The following is a 25,165-nucleotide window of genomic DNA, read 5'->3' on the forward strand; positions in this document are numbered from 1 at the left end:
GGAAAATTAAAGTTATTGAATGTGACGATAGCTGTCTTACGATTATAAATTTTTCGAGAATTGTAGTTCTTTCATGTGACGACAAGTGGCGAATCGTTGTACTTTTTCCATGTGTGTTTCCGATTAAGAAATCTATGTGAGTGTTATAGCTTAATTGATTTATTATCTAGTGATACATTGTATCTCTCTTCATCTTTGCTGAAATTCCCTGATTATTTTTCGTTTTATTAGAAAATATCTTTCGATATGTATTATTTTGTTTTTGCTCTTTTTCATTTATTTCGAGGTAATGGACCAATTTTATGATTTATTTAAAATTGCTACCATGACGAGTAATCAGGCTTTTACTTTGCAGTGTTTAAGAGATCTAGGGATGATTCCATCATCTTGGCGTTGTTTAAAACACACAAAAAGACGTATCGTGATGATACTCATTTTGGCTGAGGCAGATTTGTTTGTCGCATTAAAAAAAAACCTAGTCATAGTGTAGCGGTAGCTTATACTACATGGTTTGATAATTGTCACATTTCTCCACAATGTTGTATGCTGGCAACATATTGCTTTGCAATCAATCTGTCATATGATCAGACAGTTAGAGTGTTCTGTTGTTGATAATAAAGTAATATCTCGTGAAAGCATCTCCGACAGATTTTTCGTCTGTCGTGAAGTTTGCACACCTGCACTTAATGAAAATTTTAAAGAAAAAGGTTTTTTAGGCAGTGTTGGTGTAATTATAGAGATCGATAAGTGCTAAATTGGACGAAGGAGATACCAGTGAGGTCGGATAGTTGAAGGATCGTGGATTTTAGGTATTATCGAACGCAGTAGTGCGCATTAGTATCGTTTGGAAAATTGTCTAGCGAACAAGCAAGATAGAAAGACTTTTATTAAATTGGTTCGGAAGCATGTGCTACCAGGAATAGAGATTCACTCTGATTGTTGGCGAGGTTATCCCGATCTCACAGCATATGGTTATCGTCATTTGACGGTAAATTATTCTATTAAATTTGTAAATAATGAAACAGGGGCTCATACTCAAAATATTGAGTCATCGTAGAGATAGATGCGTAAGGAATTGTCCAAAGGCGAAGTCCGGAAGGATTCCTCGGTAAATCATATGTGTGAACTTATGTGGCGACGACGTTGTAGGGAAATAAGGCTCGATCCTTTCTAAGAGTTAATAAAGAGTATTAAAACATGTTATCCAGGATATTTGGATGATGATGAACAAAACGATGCCAAATAAATTTATGACATGGAAACTGGTCTAGCTCGAAAATTTTGTTACTTTAAGTTCATTTATCATTAAAACGGCCTTGAAATGGCTGAAATGTACAAATCTTCGTTGAAAGAATAGAATTTAATAGTTATAATAATACGTATTTGTAATTGGCTTGTTTAAACTACGAAAATACCATAAAATACTTGTTTTGATCAATTTATTACTATGTAATGTTTTTATGAATATTGCGCGGATATAGTCGCTGGAAGCAGTTCGTCGTGTATCAAAAATCTTTTGATAGTTTACGGCATTTAACATTGAAGAAGCTGAGCATGTTAAAAGTATCTACACGAATAGTGCACTTGGATTTACGGTACATAAACAGTACTTAATCATGAAAATAGATGTTGCTTGATACAAAATCATAACATACCGTTGAGTTGATTAAAAATGTTTACAGGTTCTTTTTAATCAAATCTTAACTCCTTATAACACAATGTTTGCTTAGTTAACGATTTTTAAAAAACAAATTAAGCAATAAAAGAATTTTAAATTCGTATCAGGATTGAGAAAATAGCATTAAAGACGCTACGATAGGTAATAATATGAAACTGTATCCATAAAAATTAAACATTGTTACTAACAAATAATTATTGATTATTGGAATAATCGAAAAAAATTTTTTTAATTATTATAAACAATAAGAATTGGGATCAATGCTATGTATTTGAACTCTCCCAACGCATAATTTTTTTTATTACTCAAAAAAGATACTAACCGTATGACATGAATAAAAACATACTTTTTTTGTTTCTCACAATGAAATTTGTTATAAACAATTGGAAACGGGTTTCATGCAAGGTATGGGAGTTAATTTTACACAAATTTTCTGTTATTACTAAAGCAAATGTACTAACTATGGATCATGATCAACAACGATTTGTTTTCTATAACAATTGAATTGTTGTAAAGGAACAGAAATATTATCTCATGATAAATTCTAAATTTCCACTGAGGAGTTTGTCGTGTGGACCTTTCGGGACGCACCCAAACTACTGCAGAGCAGTGATATTTTATAATTGTTTTTAAGTAGTGCCTTTTAGAAGTATCTTTTGGTTTATCTTGTTCATTTTTTATTTACAAGTTTTTCAAATCACATGCTCACTTTCTGACTTGACAATGTACAAATGGTACCACCAGTTATTTGTTCATATGAAATAAAATAACAATTGTTAAATTTGAATGATTGCTTAAAAATTGATGGTTGAGAGGAGTGGAAGTAGCTGGAAGGGAGGGGGTGGGGGTTGTTAAAACTTTAGACCTACTTTTTACATTATCCTATTCTGTTCCTCTTCTATGCCTTTCAACGTTCAATTTAAATAATACAATCACTAAAGAATTACAATTATTTGATTCTTCAAACGCAAAAAAGTACCTTAAGGAATGGTTTCCGCGTCCTGTATATTTATATATATACATATATATATATATATATATATATATATATATATATATATATAATCTATGTGCATATAATTTAAAAAATACTCAAGCCTACCAAACATCTTCTGAAGCTGCTTTATCTTGTTCGTACGTAAACAAGCAGAAAACCAACTACTTTTGCCGATTATTCTAATATATTCATCGAAAGCACACCAAGTCAAGAGATCATTTAAAAACGTATGGTAGATTCTTTTAAAAACTCATCATTAAGTACACCACAGTTACGTTAGTTCCATTTGTAGAATTGAATTGAGAGAAGAAGTTACTTTTTCGAAGCGTGTTTATCAGGCCGAGAAATTAATTTATATGTTTATCTTTTCAAAATTTTACCTTAACGAAGAATTGCTCCTAGAGCACATTTTTTCATTTGAAAAATTGATTCAATATCGATCAAATCAATGTAACATTTGTACAATTTACTTCCATGACTGATTACATGGGATTACAAAGTCATAGCTTATTTCTCTTCCTCGATAACATTCAGATAGAAACAATCAAAACTCGCAATGTCAATCTTTCTGCAATGCGAGAAATTAATCGCAAGTCAGACTGTCAATACTTAAAATTTTTAATCTTTATAGAACAATTAAGAATTCGTCTAGAAGAAATTTCGAGATGAGCGGATTGAAGATTTAAAAGAGACTATAATTAGGAGAAAAAGCGCACCTGTAAGATCCTAAATTGTAAACAATTTGACGTTATTACGTGCGAAGGAGTATAAGGAAAAAAAATGTATTCAAATAAAAAATATTGCTCCCGTTTAAAAGTATCGTAGTTGTAAGGGAAAAAATTACTAACACAATTTTAATGGAAAAAAATAGTTTTTTTTTTTGCTTAGGACCAAAAGTACATTTTTTCTGGTACTTTTTCATACTATTCATCTACTAAGATCATCGGTAAATAACAATAGGCATTCAGCATTTAAAAATTAAAGCAACGATAGTTTTTCAAATCAACTCGATGATCAATCATTTCTTGCGATAAATGATATGATTGGTCATGCCTCACTTGCGATAATGCAGTAAATAGATTTTAAATATAAGATTATGTGATGCATGTCGGAAAATTCAACGATAATAAACTTACTATATTTTCATCTTTTGAGTATTGTTTATAGCGTGTTTTTATGTCTTGAATATTGTCTATTGTCGTAATAAAAATTATCTAATTTAACAATATAGTAATAGTCATTACTATTTTCAATCTGTAACAATATGACTTTTGTTTATATTAAACATTTCTACTCATAACTACTTTCTGACCTACTTTATTCGTAAAACAAACTTATACGATATTAATTTAGAAACATGAATGCTCTCCAGTGGACCGTGTGCACTGAAAAACTTAATCGAAAATTCAACAATTTTAACTTACAACTGTACATAAAATTTCCTAAATACCGTCAACGACATTTTATTTTATAAACAACTATAGGATGATTCTATGTCCAGTCAGGTATTCAAGCATGTAGAGTAAAAAATTTCATATTTTGGTCGAATTTTAATGAATTTCATTGACGTTTACTCACAAAATTTAATATTTATCCATACTGACTGAAAATAATAACACAGACGTTAAGTATTTTTTAAAAACATGCAAATTTGATAGAGTTTGCCATGATGTATATCTCTTTTTTCCTTGAAAAGTAATGACAATTAATCAATGCCAAGTTCGTTTACATATTTGGCATGAATGTGGCTGCCAATTAAAGAAGAAACTTCAAAAAATTCATTTGTTGATGAGCTTCAATAAATTGTTCTGAATATAGTATTACTTTTGACATAAACAATGAAATATCTCGAGAACCATAAATTGTAGAGGGTTGAGATTCGTCTCATTGTGTTTCTCGTGAAAATCTCAAAAAATTATGCTTATCATGTTTCGATATCTGATAGAGTTTTTTCGCGATATTCAATACAACAAAAGCTATTTTTTTTATAAACAAAGAAGCACATTTTGTCATGTAGTCACAAAATCATATTGATGTCTGCCATCACTAAAAACGACGTAACGAACGAACTCAGTAAATGTTCAACGTAATTTTAAATTAGACTGTTTTTTTTAAGCACATTGACTAGATACTCTAGAAGTACTATACTCACAGAATCATCCACTGGAAAACAATCGTTTCCGACTCAACATTCGGGACTCACAAAACCGAACCAACTACGATGACTTTCCACTAGGAAGTTAGACAAACATTGAAATTGTATTTCTCATTACTTTTGAAGTTTTTGAAAAAGTTGTCTCCTTGTTTTTGAGGCTATAAAACCTGCTCCATTACTAAATATACTTTCGTATCTGGATGTATCCTTGTTTCCCTGTCCTGAGAAGGACATTTTTTTTTAATTCCTCGCCTTATAGGGCATAACTCTAGAAAATTATAACTCTACTCTTTTCGCGATGGTGTTTCCCGGGACGCGTATACCTGCATCTTAGAACAGGCACAGGGATACACGTAGCAAGCCCGAGACCTTACAACATACTACTGCGAGTCCGACCTCAATTGGCCAGTTGTACCTAGGCCTACATGTCATATTTTGACTTTGCAGCCCCAGGAACAGGGCTTGGAATTTGGCCTCCCGTAGTACCAACTTTATCCGCTTTGGTTGGTGGTCGCTAACGCGTCTCGCGCTCGGCCTGTTTGACGTGCCCACATTCAGACTACCATATAGGGCAGTAAGAAAATGGGGCACAACGAACTATGGTCAATAATATGCCCCCGTTGTTACGCGACATATCTTAAGGACAGAAACATCTATGTAACCCCGGGGGCCAACGCATAGCGTTGATAGTGTAAAAACCAAGTGCTCCACATGGCATTATGGTCGACATCCACGGCAGTCCAACATCGTATAGAAATTTCGACGAACGACAGCCAGTGGCCTGATATGGATATTGCTGGAACGCAACCTCAAAAACCTACGACCTGTGGGTATATCTTTAAATTTCTTTTTTCACCATCTTATGGTTTGAACGCTTCACGCTAAAAATTAATCACCATTGTTATTCGTTTGAACCACATCAGTAATACATTTGAAGTAGGTGTTTCAATCATCGACGCCAAGTCTTCAGGCGTGATTTTTAATGTTAAAAACTGGAACGAGTTTGCGGAGAATATACCACAGCTAATTAAATAAATGCTTTGACAATTCTGACGCCAACTATCGCAAATTAGTCAACATAGAAAACAGTTGTGCTGGATATTCATGAAATAATAACATCTATGTGCTAAAGCGCGTAAGCGCTGATGTTCACTACAGGAACGACTTGTCTTAGTCAAATTACCACTTTTTATGTCCCTATAAACAAAGGTCTCACAAGCCTGAATGCTTCTTGATGATTTTGATAAATGATAAAAATAGTTATTTAAAATTTTATTAGCACTTCTTTGCAAACGTAACACAAATTGTTTACCACCAAATCTATAAATCACTTGTAGCACTATAAATAAAACTCCAACACGAATAATGATGGTCATGATGAGGTATGACATGTATTTCAAAGTTTGATTTATTTTGATTGTACTTTAATGATCGTCTATACTTCAACAAACGTATATACCTTTGAGACAATCTTTTCCGACTGATAGCTTCATTAAGTTCAGTACTCTTTACTTTACTTACTAAGAAAACGACGCTTCAAATGACTGCTGTCAGCAAAAAGTAACTAGCCTCTGGACGATCCTGTCATGAAATTTTCAGAATATAATTGCTTTCCGATTATAATAAATATCATTATACATGATGGATCCACGTTGGAAACATCCATGGACTTTTATTCTTTGTGGACTTACAGGCTGTGGCAAAACTGTTTTTGTAAAAAAATTGATTCATGTAATATGTCATATGAGTGATACACGTTTTTCTAAGATCATTTTTCACCATGCTGAGTGGCAAGATAGTTATAACAATTACCCCTGGAATTTAGAGAAGGATTACCAGCTAATGATGATTATGCGGCCGATCAGCGGCTAAAATTAATTATTATAGATGATCTTATGCGCAAATCATCGAGTAGCACAATTATAGATCTTTTTACGAAGGGTAGTCATCATCGTAACTTAAGCGTTACATTTATAACGCAAAATTTATTCCATCAGGGAAAAGGAAACGGGATATTTCACTCAATGCTAATTACATTGTTATTTGTCAAAACCCACGTAACCGTTTACAGGCGTTTGAAAAATGTTCCTGATAATATTATCACATGGGATAATACAGGGATTGTCAGTATTAAAGGTAGTCCTATCCCAGGTTCAAAGACCTGTTGAATGATGTTATGAGGTCTAGAAAGAATGAATACGCTTCAGGCGTATAATACGTTATCAACGAGCATATAATATGGATGTTGGATCCTGGTGGTTAATTATAGTGGGGTACACCTGGTCCAACTAATACTTCATCACCAGTAGATTGTTGGGTTCCCAGCAAAGAATATACCTGAATTATTAGCTCATCTTCAAAGCACACGGCTTGCAGGCATTTTTGCATCTCTACAATGGAGCTTATTTGTTCATACAGATATTTGTAAAAATTATGTAACAGGTGATGTACAGATACCATTATTACGAATTGTGCCTCTTGATATGCATAATTATGCTTATGGATTAACGAAAATGAAGTCATTTTCAACTATGTACCACATACCACTATTGAAAACGGATATTCGTACAATTGGAATAGATATAAGAGATGAGTTTAGTAAACCTATACTATTCGAACATGGTACGCTGACAGTAACGCTACACTTCAAAAGGCAAAGATAGATATGCATCAAGAAATTGACTACGATACTCCACAATGTGGCTTTGGGCGCAGTAGTGACAGTGGCATCAGTCAAATTTACATTGGAACACCTCATTAGAGAGGTCATGGTATTGGTAGTTTTTTGGGTGGCTTATTTAGGAGTGTTCTGCTCTTTTTAAAAAGTAGCCGAAAAGTAATTGGTAAAGAAGCTCTCAAATCAGGCCTAAACATTGCCCACGATGTACTTGACAACGGTTTGTCATTCGGGGAATCAGCCCGCACGTGTTTACGAGAGTTAGGGCAAAATTTAAAACATTAACCAGTGTTTTACAAGCGAATTTCATCGTTAACGGATAAGCCACCGTTCAAGGCCAAGGAGATGGATACATGGATTTTGCGCATGCTACGTTAAATTTAAAAGTCAAAATTACAGCTCGCCATACGCCAATGGCTGAAAGTGATCCTAAAGCCGGCCCTCAACCTATTGCTGTCGTGCCTATAACTAATTTTATGCATTTCATGTTTAATCAAGTTATGCTTACGCTTGACAAAATCTCGAGATTCATTTTGTTTAATGGACGCGTCTAACGCTGAATGTAAAGTTAACATGATTGAGGCCTTTTTAATAATGAGACGTGTGAAAATATCGCCGGGTACTTTGCTATCACATGCTCGTACTCTAACAAAAACGACAACAAAATACCCATAATCACGTTTAGAAGTTAAAGCTGTTTCCGTACATGGAGGTATTCTAGCGAAACGATTGACAATGTGATTCTTGGTCAATTACCGCGTCGAATAATCATTAGCTTTGTTCATAATTAAGCTTTCAACAGCAATCGGAAATAAAATTCGTTCAATTTTCATCATTATAAATTTAATTATTCATACTTGTATGTCAACGAACGACAAATCCGTAAAAGCCTCTACAGCCTGGCCCCCGGGTTTACATAGATGTTTCTGTCCTTAAGATATGTCGCGTAACAACGGGGGCATATTATTGACCATAGTTCGTTGTGCCCCATTTTCTTACTGCCCTATATGGTAGTCTGAATGTGGGCACGTCAAACACGCCGGGCGTTAGACGCATTAGCGACCGCCGACCAAAGCGGATAAAGTTGGTACTACGGAAGGCCAAATTTCAAGCCCTGTGCCTGGGGCTGCAAAGTCAAAATATGACGTATACGTGTCTCGGGAAATGCCATCGCGAAGAGAGTAGAGTTATAATTTCCCAGAGTTATGCCCAAAGAGGCGAGGTACTCAATTTCCGTCCTTTGGACGTGGGAAGCATGGCAAGCCTCTACAGCCAGATTTCACTAAAAATTCCCTGTATGTTGACTGCTATCAAACATTATTCTTAGGAGCAGGTGTGAATTTTCTTAATGAAGGAAACGGAATTGGCCGCACCGATTATCCAAACGGCTATTGTTTATTTGCTTTTGACTCGATACACAAATAGTAATACACACTGGAATTTGATCCATCATGGCAGCGTGCGTCTTGAAGTACGCTTTGATGATACCCTAGCTTTAACTATAAACTGTATTATATATGCTGAATATGAAAATATACTTGAAATTTATTCATCTCGCCAGATTAATTCAATAAAGTGCTCAGTATTGAGCTAGTTGCTCACGTTGTAACACGTTTCAAATATCAAGAATTATTTGTATCTAAAATAAAGTTTATGATTGATATTCAAGAATTCTTTAATAACGACATTGATTTTTTTCCCAAAGAAATTGCGCTAATTACTGTTAGTCAGAACGCCCCCTTCACGAAAGCGCGCTTCCCATCGCTCTAAATTTTGGCTTTTAATATAATTATTAATTCAAATTGTTAAATTAAATGAACGTGGATATAACAGTAATATAGATATAGGGCTCCAGGCGAAAATTGCTTTGAAAAATATCAGTGCTCTGCAGCGGTCTGAGTGCAACTCGAAAGGTCCACACGACCAACTTCCCAGTGGAAATTTAGAATTTATCATAAGATTAAATTTCTGTTAATTTACAACAATTTAATTGTTATAGAAAAAAATCGATGTTAATGATGATACATAGTTAGTACCTTCGCTTTAGTAATGAAAGAAAATTGCTGTAAGATAAACTCCAATGCCTTACATACAACCCGTTTCATAATATTTATAACAAATTCAATGGTTATAAACGAAAAAGCATGTTGTCATTTATGTCATACGATTGGTAACATTTAAGTAGGAGAAAAAATTACACGTTGGAAAAATTGAAATAAATCGCATTTCTCTTTCAATTGTTTATAACAATTTGAAGTTTTTTATTTAATTATTACCATGATCAATATTCATTCGTTAGTCACAATGTTCAATTATTATGGACACAAGTCCATATTATTAACACTCATTATTGACTATCATAGCATCTTTAATGCTATTTTCTCAATCCTGACACGAGTTTATAATTCTTTCATTGCTGATTTTGTTTTTTAAAAATTTCTTCGCAATGAAATATTTTCATACAAGTATTCTAATCATTGAATATTCATATTTTTTAAAAGATCTTGGACTTTGTCTAAAAAATGGTATAATTTATAAATTGCAAAATTCAGATTTCTTTCCATCTTTGCTAGTTTTTCGGTTCTCACCGAAAAAAATAGCTGGACCGATTTTGCTGAAAATCTAATGAGTTTTAAGTTACGCAATTACACGTTGAATGCAACTGGTCCTACGACGATATCATTCTTTGTTCTCGAGATTATCGATCAGGAGAATTCGAAACGAACGTACGCACATGCTCACATACGTACACACACATAGACGTCTACTGGAAAACGATCGTATTCGACTCTAGAGACCTTAAAACTATAACATTACTATAACTGCTAACTGGGAAGTTAATATGCATTTAGGGTTATTTCTGAAGGTTGCAATGTTATTTTTTTTTTTTTTTTATATTCAATTATAACACACGATTAGTGCAGAACTATAAAAGTTAGAACAAAAGTCGATAACGGAACTTAGAGCATGAATTATTCGATTTTGATCACTCAAGAAATATAAATCACGTACATAAGCATAAAAGAAAATCAGATAAATGTTAAACGCAAACGATTTAGATCCAATTCTATTAACAAAATGATAATGATTTAGTAATAGACCCTTTATGGCCTGACCACGCTGACGCAAAAGGTCACGATTTTACTTAAGGTTATAATGTTTAATACTCTTCATACCCCAGTCGGGAAAATACTTCTCCATGTGATTCAGGAACCTCCCAAGAATCGGTGAAGTCCTGATCTGGATGGCTGGTTGGTACTCGGTCCCCAAACAACACCCAAGATCAAAGCCAAAAGAGATGAAGTTCCAGAAATTCTCCAAAGAAAAAGGTGTGAAGAAGTACCGTCTGGTAACCGTGTTGCTAGGCCGGCGTCCGGAAGCCAAGAGAGGGTTTTCAAATTTTGCAGATGGATGTGGTGTCATGAGGATGACCCCACTTCTAATTAGAATACTTTGGATGACCTCTGGCGAGCGCGGGCTAATTAACATCATATAAATAGGGCACTGGTCGCTAGTGCACTACAAGGTACAGATAGTAGATGTAAGGCGGGCGAAACATATTTTTTCCATTACATAGTACAAATTACATAGGATACATCAATGGATTTCTCTAAAATTGCTAATTGTACATTTCAAAACGTAGCAAAAAGAGGCTTGAGATTCCTCTGAAATGGAAGCAATGGTTTTTATTGTTTACATTCATCCGACGATTACTGAAAATTGTATTTCTTTCATGTTATGATGCTGTAATTTGTGCTTCTAGAAATTCATATTATCTTTCTTTTGTTCTTATTCATAGGTGAATTTAGGGTAATATCGCTTTTGTTTATTCTTAGTAGTAGAATAATCGCTCGCATTCATACAATGTGTTAACATGTTTTTATTTTATCAGTATTGAGAGTAATAAAAGTTCAAGGTACTTGCGATTTACATCATCAATATTAATAACAAGTTCGATTGAAATCATGACGTGTGAAGGATGTGCTATGTCGATTCAGTGTGCGTCAATTATTTTGACTCACTCTCAAGACCATGGAATAATAGCGGAAAGCGTTTTGTGTTCTACATACAGTAATCCTGCATCTTCTCCTTTTCTACAATGTTTATGGTGATGTCAGCAACGCCATAGAACACAAATACATAAAGTCGTCGATAAAAAGTACAATTTTTAAAGATTAGTGTGATTCGACTCTTGGATCGAAAGTACAAACTTAACACCTGAAAAAATACGTGCCTTTATAGCCATGTATTTTCTACTGAATGCACTACATTAACAAATTTTAGTTGATGAATTGGAATCATCGTAGACTACTGTGTGACTAGAGTTATTTTATTCGTAAAGTGCTAGAAAAATGGTGCCGTATTTAAAAATTTTTGGTATTTTTCATAAAAATTAACGAGAAGAGCATTTTCGCCAGATTTCATTGTTTGGAAATAATTTTCACTATCGTTTATCAACAATTAAAATTTGGCAAAGCACACTTTCTGATCTTTTACAACAGTTTCAAAAAACGAAAAAATAATTTTGTCTTAAATTCCAACGGAAAGATGTTTAGACAACGATTGTAATTATTCCATATTTTTTTTGAATTTTTAAAATGATAATAAATATTTTTTTCTAATTAATTAGTTAAAGAGGGCCTAAACTCTACATTTCGGTGGAACGCTCAAAATGGTCAGTTTTGGTGCCCACGTTCAGAGCACTGCACTTTTTTTTACCTATAACGGGTAAATATATACTTTCGCGAACTTTTGTACCGAGAATACGATTCTCTAATGATATTAATCTAAGTAGGTGACGTAACAAACAGTCAAAAACGAATAATTTTTTTTCTATTCTATCAACCTGATTCTTTTTAACTTTTATCATGAAACGCTGATTAAATGGATTCAACAATAATTGGTCTCAAACGCAATCGAGGATATCATGATAAAAGTTCCAACAGGAAATACGGCTTCTATTTAAAAACAAATATTACATCACTTTACGTGCAATTTCAAAATCTATTATTTACATCTAAAACCTTGACCAATTACGCACCTAGGGAACAATATTGCAACATCAACCTTATTTGAAAAATGGTAAAAAACTCTAAATTTTTGGATAAGAGTCAGTCATAAATAAATCAACTGTGACAACTCGGATCATTGCTGCTTTGCTGATGTGTAGATCACACCGGACATAGAACCATACTTGCGTCATTTTCGGTATATTCTATTAGTTGGACGAATTAAAGTAATATTGAATTCAATCTATGGTCGAGTAGTATCAAAAAGTAAAATATAAAAGGAATCAGTGAATTAAAATATCCATTTGAGACATCTCCCCTTCAAATTAAAGTAAAGTGGTAAAAAAACCTTTCAATAATTGATATTGTATATTATAAAAATATTTTATTTCCAGTATACATGTTTGTTAATCGTAACTCGAATAACAATTTTTTTGATCCTTTTTTATATTTCTCTTCATTCAAAAGGAATCAACAGTTAACACGAAAATAAGACCATGAGAGCAATCTCTATCCCCGTTTTTTTAACTGACAGGAAAAGTATATATGTAGGTATATCTATTCATACCTAGACAAATCATCTGTATAGCGTTTCGAAGTTGTCTATCTAGGCTCTACCTTGACAGATTCAGTGTACCGCTGTTGGTCGTTATTTAACTAAGTCACCTACCTTCAAGATTACGTATAGCATTCATACTAGAATTCTCTTATTCTCTCCTGTTCGTAAAGATACAATTTAAATTTAATGAATCGGTAGAACATTCAATAAAAACATAACGAAACCTTAATTTAATATAAACAAATTTCAAAGGCGTTCGATCTAGTTCATATAAATATTCTTCACCTCAATTCTATCGAGCGTCATAGAAATTATCCCACTAAATCTACGTAGAAAAAAAGTGTCATCGAAAATTTTTTAGTAGCATTATTTTCAGAGAAATAACGACTATTTTATGAAAAAGTGTTCTATTTAATTTGCATTTTGAACAATTAATTTTTGAATTCAAAATACGAGTGGAAGTAATGATAATAATTTTTTTTTTGTTTAGGAGAAAAATGAAATTTCTTCAACAAATACCATAACTGTTTTTAAAGAAAGTCGATTTTTATCTGATCTCAAATTAGCAAGCGCAAAATTTGCCATTGTGTACATAAGACATAAGGGCGCAAACTTGACAAAAAAAAGAAGAAAAAAAGTCATTTCGACTATCTTAATAAATTGAAAACGTAGTATTTTTTCAAAAAATTTATTGATAAATGATCAGAAAGCAATACTTAACAAGCATTGATTTTTCTAATTAGTTTCATTGACGATTAATCTTTTTTTCTTCGTTGTTTATTGAGAAGGCGATTAACGGTACATCTTGCCGGAGCGTCTGGAATAATCAATTGTCAAGCGTGCATTCGGATCACTTTTCCTTTTTACTTGTTTCAAATAAACACATGCTATCACCGACTTTTTTTTTTCTTCTATCTATCACCGTTCTTGCTACGTAAGCGGTAAAAGGGGAAGAAACGCATGTTTAACACTGTTAAATAATTCACACAAATGCTCTTCCCGATAACTTTTACTAATAAGATAATTATTTTTGGTGATATACTGCTTAAAATTACGGCTACTAGACTATATGTATGAGTGCCGAACTATTACTTTCGATATCCACGTGCAAAAATTATGAAATAATAAACGTTTTTTATTATTTCATCTTTTACCAGACTAGAAGTAAAACTTGCTTATTGATTTTTTTGAACTTAACGTATTTATAAATTTTCAGTGTAGTTATTATATACTTTTGGTGCAATCGTAGAATAAGCTTCATGTCGAAAAACCTCATTACAACGGTTGGATAAAGTATTTCAATTGTTACTACGATAGCCTAGACAAACAAACCTGTTCAGCAGCGCTATCTTCCTGGACATCAGACACAAATATTCCTTGACCAACTTTCGTATGCTTTCCTTGTATTATCATAATGCCTAGTCCATAATGTCCCTGTAATAATACATAATACTTTTTATTCTTCCTGAATAGAATAGTGTTGGATCATAGATGTCGTTTACCTATAACTTTATAAAGGGCATAGTATTTACTTCATAATCTTTTAGACTGTCAAATTTAAATAATTATAAAACTATTTAAGTACCTTAGGAATTAATTATAATTGTGTTTCTGTCTGTAATAGCATTCTGTTTTATTATGAAATCATGAGAAAATTAATTTTCTTATTTAGTACTGACAGAAAAGCAATTGAATATTAATTCTTTGAATTCTAAGGTGCCCAACAGAACGACAATAGCATATCGGACCGTACTGACATATAAAGTATTGTGATCAAGTAAGATTAAATTAATGATTGTAAAAGTACTGCAACTTTGAATGATAAAGCTAGTTTAAACAGTAGAAGCACAAAGAAAAATCAATAACAAAATCAAGATATACGGTAGTATCTCGTGCGCCAAGCATAAAATACCGCTATATGACTTTTACGTTACGACGAGGCTCGGCCTTGTCTCTATTCAAGTTATAAAATGATTTTTTCAGGTAATAAATCGAAAATTGGAATATGTATCTTTTCTCTCACATAAAGAGTGGCTGGAATCAAGAACTAGCACGGAAAGCAATTGTTAGCTTTTGATTGAGCATACCATCAAGTGTCATTACCGCTGCATTTATGATGCACAAAATTGGCATGAGTAATTATGCCTCTGGATTATCCAAAATTTTCAAAAACCGTACAAATGCATTCTAGGGCTTTGCCCGTATTGTACAAAAACTAACAAATGAGCCAAAATTTGATTTTTATCGGCAGTGTCTTCAAAATGGAATTCTACCCATAAAATAACTCTGAATTTAAATAATCTTCCAGTCCTCATTTTAGATTTGTTTTAAAGATCTTTGAAATTAATAGATGAAAAAAAATTTTACGTTTCAAAAACCTGTTATTGAAAAATGTCAATATTTGTATAAGTTTAACGTTTAAAATGCTCTTCTTATTAAACGAGTTTCTTATCGTATTCCATTAGATTATATGGTAAAAATTTATTGTGTTATAGAACAAATGAAGCAATAAAATAGAACTGAGTTTGAATAAGTTCCATAAACTTCTCTTCTTGGTCCCGTTTTAATAATAATAATGATATGGGATATTGTGTTTCATTTCTAGAGCAAAATGAATTGCTGCCTAACTTGATATTTTTAAATATAATTTTCTTAAGTCGTTGAGACCATTGGATGTGGGTTTTAACACCGAGCTGTCGCCAAAGAGCTCGTAGAGTTGCGTTGAAATCAACAGCCTTTTATTCTTATAACGTGACGTGAGCAAGTTCTACGCAATGCCGTAGTTATCGTTAGTGGTCTTTAAGTTCTGAAAGAGCTGAGCTGCATCGTCCTGATTTGCACCTATTGATAATATCATTTTGTGGACGTCTGTGAGCTTAGAATTGCTACCTACCACAGCCTGGAAGGGATCTTTGAACTCATGTCAGTCTTGATATTTCCCACTGAAGGGTTTGATCTTGATGGTTGAGCTGGGCGAAAAGATTTGATGAGATTGGTTAAATTGCTCGAAGCGGCACATGTTTATATAGTACTTTTTTATTATTATTTAGCAACAGAACCGTTCCTCGTATATTACATTGTTGAAGAACAACAGGAATAGATGATTGTAGATAGATGTGATAATATGAAAATATTATTGTTTAACCTCCAATCGAAAATCAAAATTACCCATAAGTATATATTATGTAAGAATTTTGTCTCATTTGGTTGACATCATCATTCAATTTATTATCAAAATTTGATAATTGTAAATGGGTATTGACTCTTCAGCAAAATAGTGTGCAAAAAAAATGTATAAAAATGGAAGACTGAAGTTAAGACAAAGAGATAATCGAAGTAATGATAAAAAATTCTGGCTGTTTGTCATCCTCACAATGCATTGATGATATTCTTAATGATGATAAGAAGGGCTGCTTTTTAGGCAATAATCAGTCGAATTTCTGGCGTTGACTTGTACTCTAATGGTTAGTCTTCTCAGAAAATTCAGATTCACAGGTATCTTATCCTCCTTTATATTCTTCAACTCTCCACTGGAGCTGTTTAACTCTGCTTCGAAGTAAGGTTGAAAATACTACCTTGAAGAGTCCAAGGCTACGGATTCTATTACGACCATTGATTCAAAGCTGTGTCGCTACTTTTTATTGCTGTAGGTGTCACCCCGTTATCAACGGTTAACCGTTATGATAAGACTGAGAAAAAAAACCAATTCACAATATAAAAATACTTTCACTTGTTAGAACAAATTTATGGAAGGCGTTGATGTCCATGATCAACACTGTAATAGGCTTTTTCCAATACTGAGATCAAAAAAATGGACATAGGTGATTTTTATGCGTTTGATACAGTCATCTTATACTAATGCCACGATTTTGAATAATCCATGTAACAGTGGTGATCAAAAAGTTGGTTTGAAAGAATTTGCTCTGGATATCTGTCAAAATTATCTAGCGAAATCGCAGGCGAAAAAAAAAGAAAATCGTTCTCTCAAAATTTACACATCATGAAGAAAATGATAATAGAGAGAAATGTACAATCAGAAGCAATAAATTCTGTGAGGATTGCAATTTGTATTTCTGCCTTCGATGTTTAAAAAAAACTCATACATAAATAATTTAAAATACTACTAAACATGTAATGAAAATACATGTGTATACATGGCTAAAAAAAAATAGCAAAACGAAAAAAAAATAGAATTTATAAAATATTCTTAAAAAATCGAAAATTACATCCAATCCTATTCTAAAATTTAGGCAAGTTTTGAAACTAATTCTAAGAAATTATTGTTCTCAGAAAATTTTTGTACAAGTTGATAGTTTTCAAGAAAAAAATTTTTTAAATTAAAAAAAAGTTTTTCACTCTAGCTGTAGTTATGTTTTACTAAAACTTTTTTACATGATAGCAACCATATAGATTTTTACTCTAAACATCGAGGCCGCGATTTTTACTGGTTTTTAGTACAAAAAAAATTCAGACAAGGAGCGAAAAATCAATTTTAACAATAAAAGGAAAAAGCACCGCCGAAAACATGAGGAATAGTTCTTAAAAATTTTTTTACGTCCAACGAATCGCATGGCGACAATTCGAACTCACACGGAAACCTTGCCAGGTGGTCACCGTCGATTTAGCTGAAGTTTCTATATAATAATCTACGTCGAAAATGATGATCCACGTATTTTTGTTCCGGCGGGAAAACGTTTCGAAGGGGTGAAAATCGCCCTTAAAATGGCCATCCTATAAATATGATCATTAATTTTCACATATTTCTAAGTGTTCTGACTTCGAATAATTAGATGAATCAAGGTCTCTTCTGCCAACTCATTTTCGCTAATTAGACAACTCTAATTAATTCCTAGAAGTATATATCCCTTCTTAAAGGGCCTAGAAGCTCCAAGAACGTAGAGTTTTTGGAAAAAACGGACCATACTCTTCAGTACTCGTTGGTTACTGCTAGTATTCGTACGTAGTTTATACTCGGACGACTCTTGGGCATCATGAGACGATGCCAATCGACAGACAACTCGTTGTAACAGTCAACATGGTACGTGTGTACAATCAGATAACTCTCGCACTCAAACTCGCTAGTGAAAATCCAGCCAACTCCTCAGAATACTCCTCAGACATGGAATAATTTACCAGTTAATCATCTACAGTGATGATTATGAACTCATCAGGCAGTCTAACTCTCAGCAGATTTATCCAGTAAGCTCAAGTTGGTCCAATGAGCATCTTCGTTGCAAAAGGCGCGAACGATGGCCGAATGAACAGTCATACACACAAGATTCATCAGAACAACTCGCTTGTGTCTGTCTGACTGACGCCAACACATTGAAAATCAGACGACTCCTGGTGCAGAAACCAGAACAGGAAAATTTACAACTTTTCTGTGATCTTCTACTCATCAGTGAACTCTATGTGAAATTTCAGTAAACTCAATACTGTACAGACAATTCAAAGACTTTGTTGTTCAGTAAACTCATCTCATATAATTATTAGACAGACTCTATTCTCGTTATTTTTCTGTTACTGTTACTTTTGTAGTTAATAAATCGTTAGGTGTTACGATTGAATAGTGTGAGCCGATTCATTTACACCGTTCAAAGTTCCGACTCTTCTAACATCCAAATATCCTCAAAAATACAGTCCACAAATTCCCGACTACTCAGTCAGCCGACGCAAAGTCAGAACATTCCCCCTCGAACACTGATCGAAATTTTTCAAAACGGCCTTATACGTTAAAAACAACATAAAAAATGATGAAAAATACTACTACTTACATATTCATAAAACTTACGAATATACATTTTTTTTTATTAAATATAACAAAAAATCTATAACTCAGAAACTATCACATATTTCTTAATGAGACTAATTTCAATCAAATGAGCATACAAAAATTACAAGATACATGTCTTGGAATTTTTTAAAATAACAACGAAATCGATGCCAAAAGAACAATTCCTTTTTGCCGGAAAAATCAAAAAAAAAAAAAGTTATAACTCAAAAACTAGAAATTATTTTTTGATGGAACCGATTTTTATCAAACGAGCATAAAAAATTACGAGATATGTGTCTTTACGATTTTTGAAATAATATTAACGACAGTAAAAAAAATCACAATTTGAAAATTTTCAATTGTTATTGATTAATTATTTATAGTCACAATAATCACCGAAAAAAATGCATCGTAATCAGAGACTGACTAGTTTATGATTAGTCAAAATCTTTTGTTTGTTATCGTCATGTGAGCAAACATAGATATGATTCTTATCACAGTCACTGATATAGTATTTTTGAAGAAAATCATTTCTGTAATTGTACTAAACGGATTATCCAATGCTAACATTTTAAACGAATGTGACATATTTTGATCATTTAAAAATTGTAACATTATTTTTTAGCATTCATATTTGTTGAGAATTTATCAATTCTCAGTTTGAATTGCCAGCTGACAGGAACTTCGGCGGCCATCTTGGCACTGCGTCGATAACCAATCGACCAAATAATCAATATTCCTTAAGGCTGGGCTGAAGTCAGAAAGGCGACTGATTCCCCCTATCCAAATACATGGGATCGGGAAATTTCTAATTTCTTCGCCAATTTACAATTATTTCTATAAAATTAGGTACCAAATTACAGAGGAATTGATGCCGGACTGACGTAAACAACAATTTTTTGTATATAGTGAATATTTTTATTAAAAAAATTAGAAAGAATAATGAAAAAATTATGAATTGACCTGCCGCGCTTAAATTTCAAGATGGCGGCCACATCATTCAGATGAAAAATCACTAATTATTTCATTTTTATACGTTTTTCGCCCAAAATTCGTGTTTGCGTCAGTCCTTGCCACCTGTCTGAATGTCAAAAAAATCAATTCATAGTATAAAATTGAATAATTTAGAAATAATTAGAAATCTTGTATTCCAGATGATATTCTCCGGAAAATTAGTTTGAAAAAATTCTGATAGGTGACAGCATTATGCTCGCAGATGACCTCAGTCATCCATATTGAAAAAATGCTCAATCCGTATCCAGAACTGATGGTGCCCTGCATTTTGGCGAGTAAATTCTGTATGTGTGTGTACGGGTAATATATGTATGTGATGTAAACATAGTGTATCACTTTACAATGCCCTACACTTTGATGACTATTGCAGTTAGGGTAAATAAAAATGATGATACTCATTTAACATTAATTAATATAATACCTGCAAATAACTTCAAATACATATATTCATCCATTATTATCATTTTTATTAGGTATAAATGTTAATAAGGAAGCTCAATTCCAAGTCGGCGTATCCAAGCATGTAGTATAAAAACAAATATACATTGACTCAATATCGAGATTATGCTGGCCATGTGGTTAGGGCGTCAGAGTTCTATTTTGCCGGGCAGGGTTCGATCCCAGTCATAACCAATTTTTTTTTTCTACTTTATTCGTTAGATTAGCATGTAATTATAATATTGACATGCTATAATTAATCTTTTATAACAATTTGATTTTTTTTTCTCTTTATTCATTGAATTTATTGACGCTAAGTCGAAAAATATTTGAACAGAGCCATAAACTTTCTTTTTGTATAAATACATTGATAATAGCCTGTGTTTAACAACTTATACATCTTTACATGTATTAACAATGTTATGTTATTAACAAGTTAATCATATTATTATCAACATTGAAAAGTAGTTTAAACAATCCGTGGCGAGTTCCGGCACTTCGCTGGCAAGCTCTACCCCCACTCTCTATGCCCAAGCCTGCAGCTTATAATTTTTGAGCATATATAAATGTTTTGTAATCATAATAGCTCGGTGGTTAACGCATCGGTCATTTATTTTGATGGGCAGGGTTCGATTCCAGTCATGGTAAAGTTTTTTTTTTCTTTTTCATTTGTTAGATTTGCATGTAATTATAATATTAACATGCTAAAATGAATTCTTACCAACGATTTGATTTTTTTTTCTCAATTATTTATGTAATTTATCAACGTCGAGTCGGAAAACATATGAACAGGGTTATAAACACTTTTTTTACTATAGCTATATGAACGTAGCTTTTTTTTAAGCAATTTAGAAATATTTAGAAGTAGTTGAAATAATCCACGGGGATTTCCGGCACTTCGCCGGCAAACTTTATCCCTACCCTTCGTACTCAAGCCTGCATTATACAATTTATAAACATAAACATGATGTCAGAGATAATATGTTAGCTCTGTAGGTAGAACACCAAGCTTTCATTTTACCGATTAGGGTTCGATCCCAGTTATAGCCAATTTTTTTTTTCATTAAAATTTTATATAAATACAATAATTGGTTGTTTGTATAAGTTCAAAATCAATTCATAGTGTCTTTTAAAGACAACATTTTCTAAAAAAGAGAATTCATAGTAACTCGTTCCTCACCCTCAGCTAATTTTCAGAAAAACAAGTTTTTTTTCGTAATTAATTGGAAGAATAATGTAATAAAATATATGAATTGATTTATAAGTATATAAAGTCACTTGAACAAGAAACAGAAAAAAAAATTGCCTATGACTGGGATCGAACCCTGCCCAGCAAAATAAAAGGTCGGGGCTCTAACCACTGAGCTATTATAGTTCCAATTATATATACGATGCTTGAAAATTATAAGCTACAGGCTTGGGCACAGAAAGTGGGGGTCGAGCTTGCCGGCGAAGTATCGGAACTCGCCGCGGATTGTTTAAACAATTTTTTATTATTAATAAGTTGTTAAAAAAGGCTATTATCAATGTATTTGTACAAAAAAAGGTTAATGGCCCTGTTAAAATATTTTCTCATTTGTCATTGATTAATTGAAAAAAAAATTTTACATAAAAATTGAAATTTAAAACTCATTTTTGGCATGATAAAATTGCAATTACATGCAATTTAAATAAAAAAAAAATTTTGCCGCAATTGGAATCGAACACCGTTCGGTAAAATAACTGGCGAACCTTCTGACTATAGAGCTAGCATATTTTCATTTGCTTTGTTTACGTTTAGATATCGTAAGCTTCAGGCTTAGTAACAGAGGGTGGGGAATGTGCTTGCTCGTCAACTGTTCGAACTCGCAGTCTTCTCTGAAAAATAAGACGGAGATAGATAGATATATTTTGTGCTCTGTCTTGCTCGGAACAGATTATTCTGAAATTTGTAAATTTCTTGGTACCCTAAGGCTCCCTTTTTGTAGTGCATCCCTGAAAATTATCATTTTTCGAACGATTTCTCTGTTACCTACTCAATTTCAATTGATATCGAGCTTCGGCTTTTCGCCGCACAACGTGAGGGCGTAAAGTCAACTCCGGGAAACTTTCTGACTTCAGCCCAGCCTTAATCGAATTACTCATTTGACTAATTTTCAGTGTCCTTCTTGATTAATGAAGTTCCTGTCGCCATTCTTTTTCTGTTCTCATTCATGTGTACACGCCATTCTAATTCTTTGAGGACAAATCTTGATTTTGTGAGTCAATCATTAGTGCTAGTGCTATTCTGAATCACCAGAAATATTCAAGCTTCATTCTACAACTTGAGAAGAGTGCTAAGCTCGTGTGGGAGGTCAATAATGCCGAACACGCCTAGTTGAGTATTTTTTAGACATTCAATTAAGATTCAGTAATTACAACTGACATTCAGTGATTTTTAACGACATTCAGTCTTCTTATTCAGTAACAGAAGGTCATTCAGTGTATCTTGTGTATTGTTGGTGCTAAAAATAAAGATATTATATTTTTTATAAAACCTGCCTTCCGTTTACTCTGTTTCGATACAATTATCCCTATCCTCAAACGGTTAGGTTAATTTAAAAGTTGAGATTTTCTCAACAATGTTTAATATTGTATTTAATGGATACTTTTGCCGCTTGTATTTATTTTAATTTTGATTGATAGTTATTCTTTCATATGTGTATAAAATCGTGTGCTCGAAATAGAAATATTATCTTTTATTCTGAAAATTGTGTAACACTCAATTGTTGAAAATAAATGTTGACCCCCTTGATGGTATTCGGGTACTTTTAACAATATTGCAAACTATAAAAATTATGGAGACACCTGTAAATGATGCTGAAATATAATTGAAGAATTACTTTGAACAAATATCATTAAATGCAATGAATCGGTATACTGATATCGAAATGATGGAGGAGAATTCGTTACATTTTGAAGAACCATATAAGGGCTGGGAACCAGAAATCATAGAAGACGAAGAATATGCATCTGCAATCCATAAATCATAAGTGTCTGATGGAGCATGTACTACTGATGAAGAGAGCTTAAGTCATGATTATAAATTGCAAGGAGATGAGTATCGGCGAAGTGGTAAGAAAAAGGATTCAAGTATCGATAGTGTTAAGCAAAAATTTAGAAAAAGACAGCCTACTCGACAATTAAAACGCTGGGTACATCAATTGAACCAAGGTGGAACATATAAAGAACAAATCGCTCAAATTTGCAAATATACGTTGGAAAATTTTAAAACTGCTGTGGATGCTGAGATAATAGTCCGTGATTCCGATTTAGAAAAACAAGCATTATTAGCTAAAAAAATTCACAATTTGATGATCTCTGTTTTCAAGTATCTTCAACGTGGATACTATCACTGAAAAGATCTCATCGTATTTTTTTTTGTAAAATTAGCAAATTTATATCATTAATTACGATTGAAGATCGTAAATATTACAACAAACATCAAAAGTGTTCGTTAACGATGTAAAGTCGAAAATTCAATCATATGGTTCAGGCAACATATATAATTCTGATCAGAGTAGCTTTCAATTGGAAGTACATTCAGAGAGGACTTTAGCTCCAGAAGGAGAAAAAAAATAGAGAGCACAGTTCAATCGGTTTCTTCAACAACTCACAGTTATACTACACAACCAACGATATCAGCTAATGGACAACTCCTCACGCCTCTTTTTCTTGTGGTAAAAGAACCAACTAGAAAACTTTGTCCACGGGTAGAAGCATCACTTTTTAGACCAGATAATGTACACATAGAAATATCGAAATCTGGAAAACTTACTTCAGGTAAAAAATTCAATTCAAATATTATATTATATAATATATTCTGGACGTTTATATACTGATTTTTTTGGAACACTTCGAAATCTGGTTGGAGAATCTATTTTTTCCGAATATTAGAAAGAAAGTTTACTTTTGATTCATTTGTGGACTGGACATTTTTCTGAAGCTGTCACGTCTACTAAACCGTCGGATAAACATACTGAGATAATGATTATTCCTAAAGGGGTTACTAGAAAAAACCATTAGATGTTTTTAGATTTAGAATATGGAAAAACTTTGTAAGACATTTTTCAGACAGTGTCCTAGTACGAGGAGATGATTCAAATTTACACTTGAGAATCATATCATTAAATTACAATCACTGACTCATAATCAACTCTCGTCTCGGCGATTTATAAATCTTCTTCGTTATTCATGGTTTAAAAATAGTTATACATTCGGAGATAACTGTAAGACGCATTGTGAAATTCCGGGATGTGAAAATATTGCAATTATCCGTCGTGCATGGTATAAGAAATCATTGTGTCTCGAACATTTTTACAATGATTATCATATATGTAATACTTATAATGAATAAATAATTTATCTTGTGCATTTTGATACGAATCTAGCAAAAACGGGAATATTTTTTTTGGCATTGATTTCCTTGTTATTTTAAAAAATTCCAAGACATTTTAACATTTACGGTCGATTTGGAAAATTTCGATTAGAAATATGTGAAAATTAAAAATCACCTTTATAGGATGTCAATTTTAGGGGTGATTATTATCCCTTCAAAACGTTTTTCCGCTGTAAATAAAATACATAGTTCATAGTTTTCGGCGTAGATTATCATATAGAAACCCTTGCTGAATCGACGATGACTACCTCGCGAGGTTCCCTTGTCAGATGTCAAAAACATGTCCCGTGAGCGTTTATGGGCAAATTCATGGAGTTATTTACAAATCCTGAGACTGATATTACTGGTTTACATTGTATTAATAATTCTGTTCTGTACGTATCATATCAGCGAAAGAAAGTATGATTACACCATACTCCCGGTGTAAATCATCCGAAGGCATATCATC

General features: G+C 32.9%; 1 protein-coding gene across 1 annotated transcript in view; it reads right to left on the minus strand.

Annotated features, from left to right (window-relative positions):
- The window catches only part of inaD (inactivation no afterpotential D), a 649,339-nt gene that overhangs the window by 305,335 nt on the left and 318,839 nt on the right, over positions 1-25,165 (minus strand). The window contains exon 9 of the mRNA XM_035090055.1: positions 14,408-14,509. Coding sequence (XP_034945946.1) covers positions 14,408-14,509 — 102 coding nt within the window. The remainder of the gene's footprint in view (positions 1-14,407; positions 14,510-25,165) is intronic.

Source organism: Chelonus insularis, unplaced genomic scaffold, assembly GCF_013357705.1.
Source record: "Chelonus insularis isolate UGA/USDA-ARS -01 unplaced genomic scaffold, ASM1335770v1 contig_72_pilon, whole genome shotgun sequence".
In the NCBI taxonomy this organism is placed as follows: domain Eukaryota; kingdom Metazoa; phylum Arthropoda; class Insecta; order Hymenoptera; family Braconidae; genus Chelonus; species Chelonus insularis.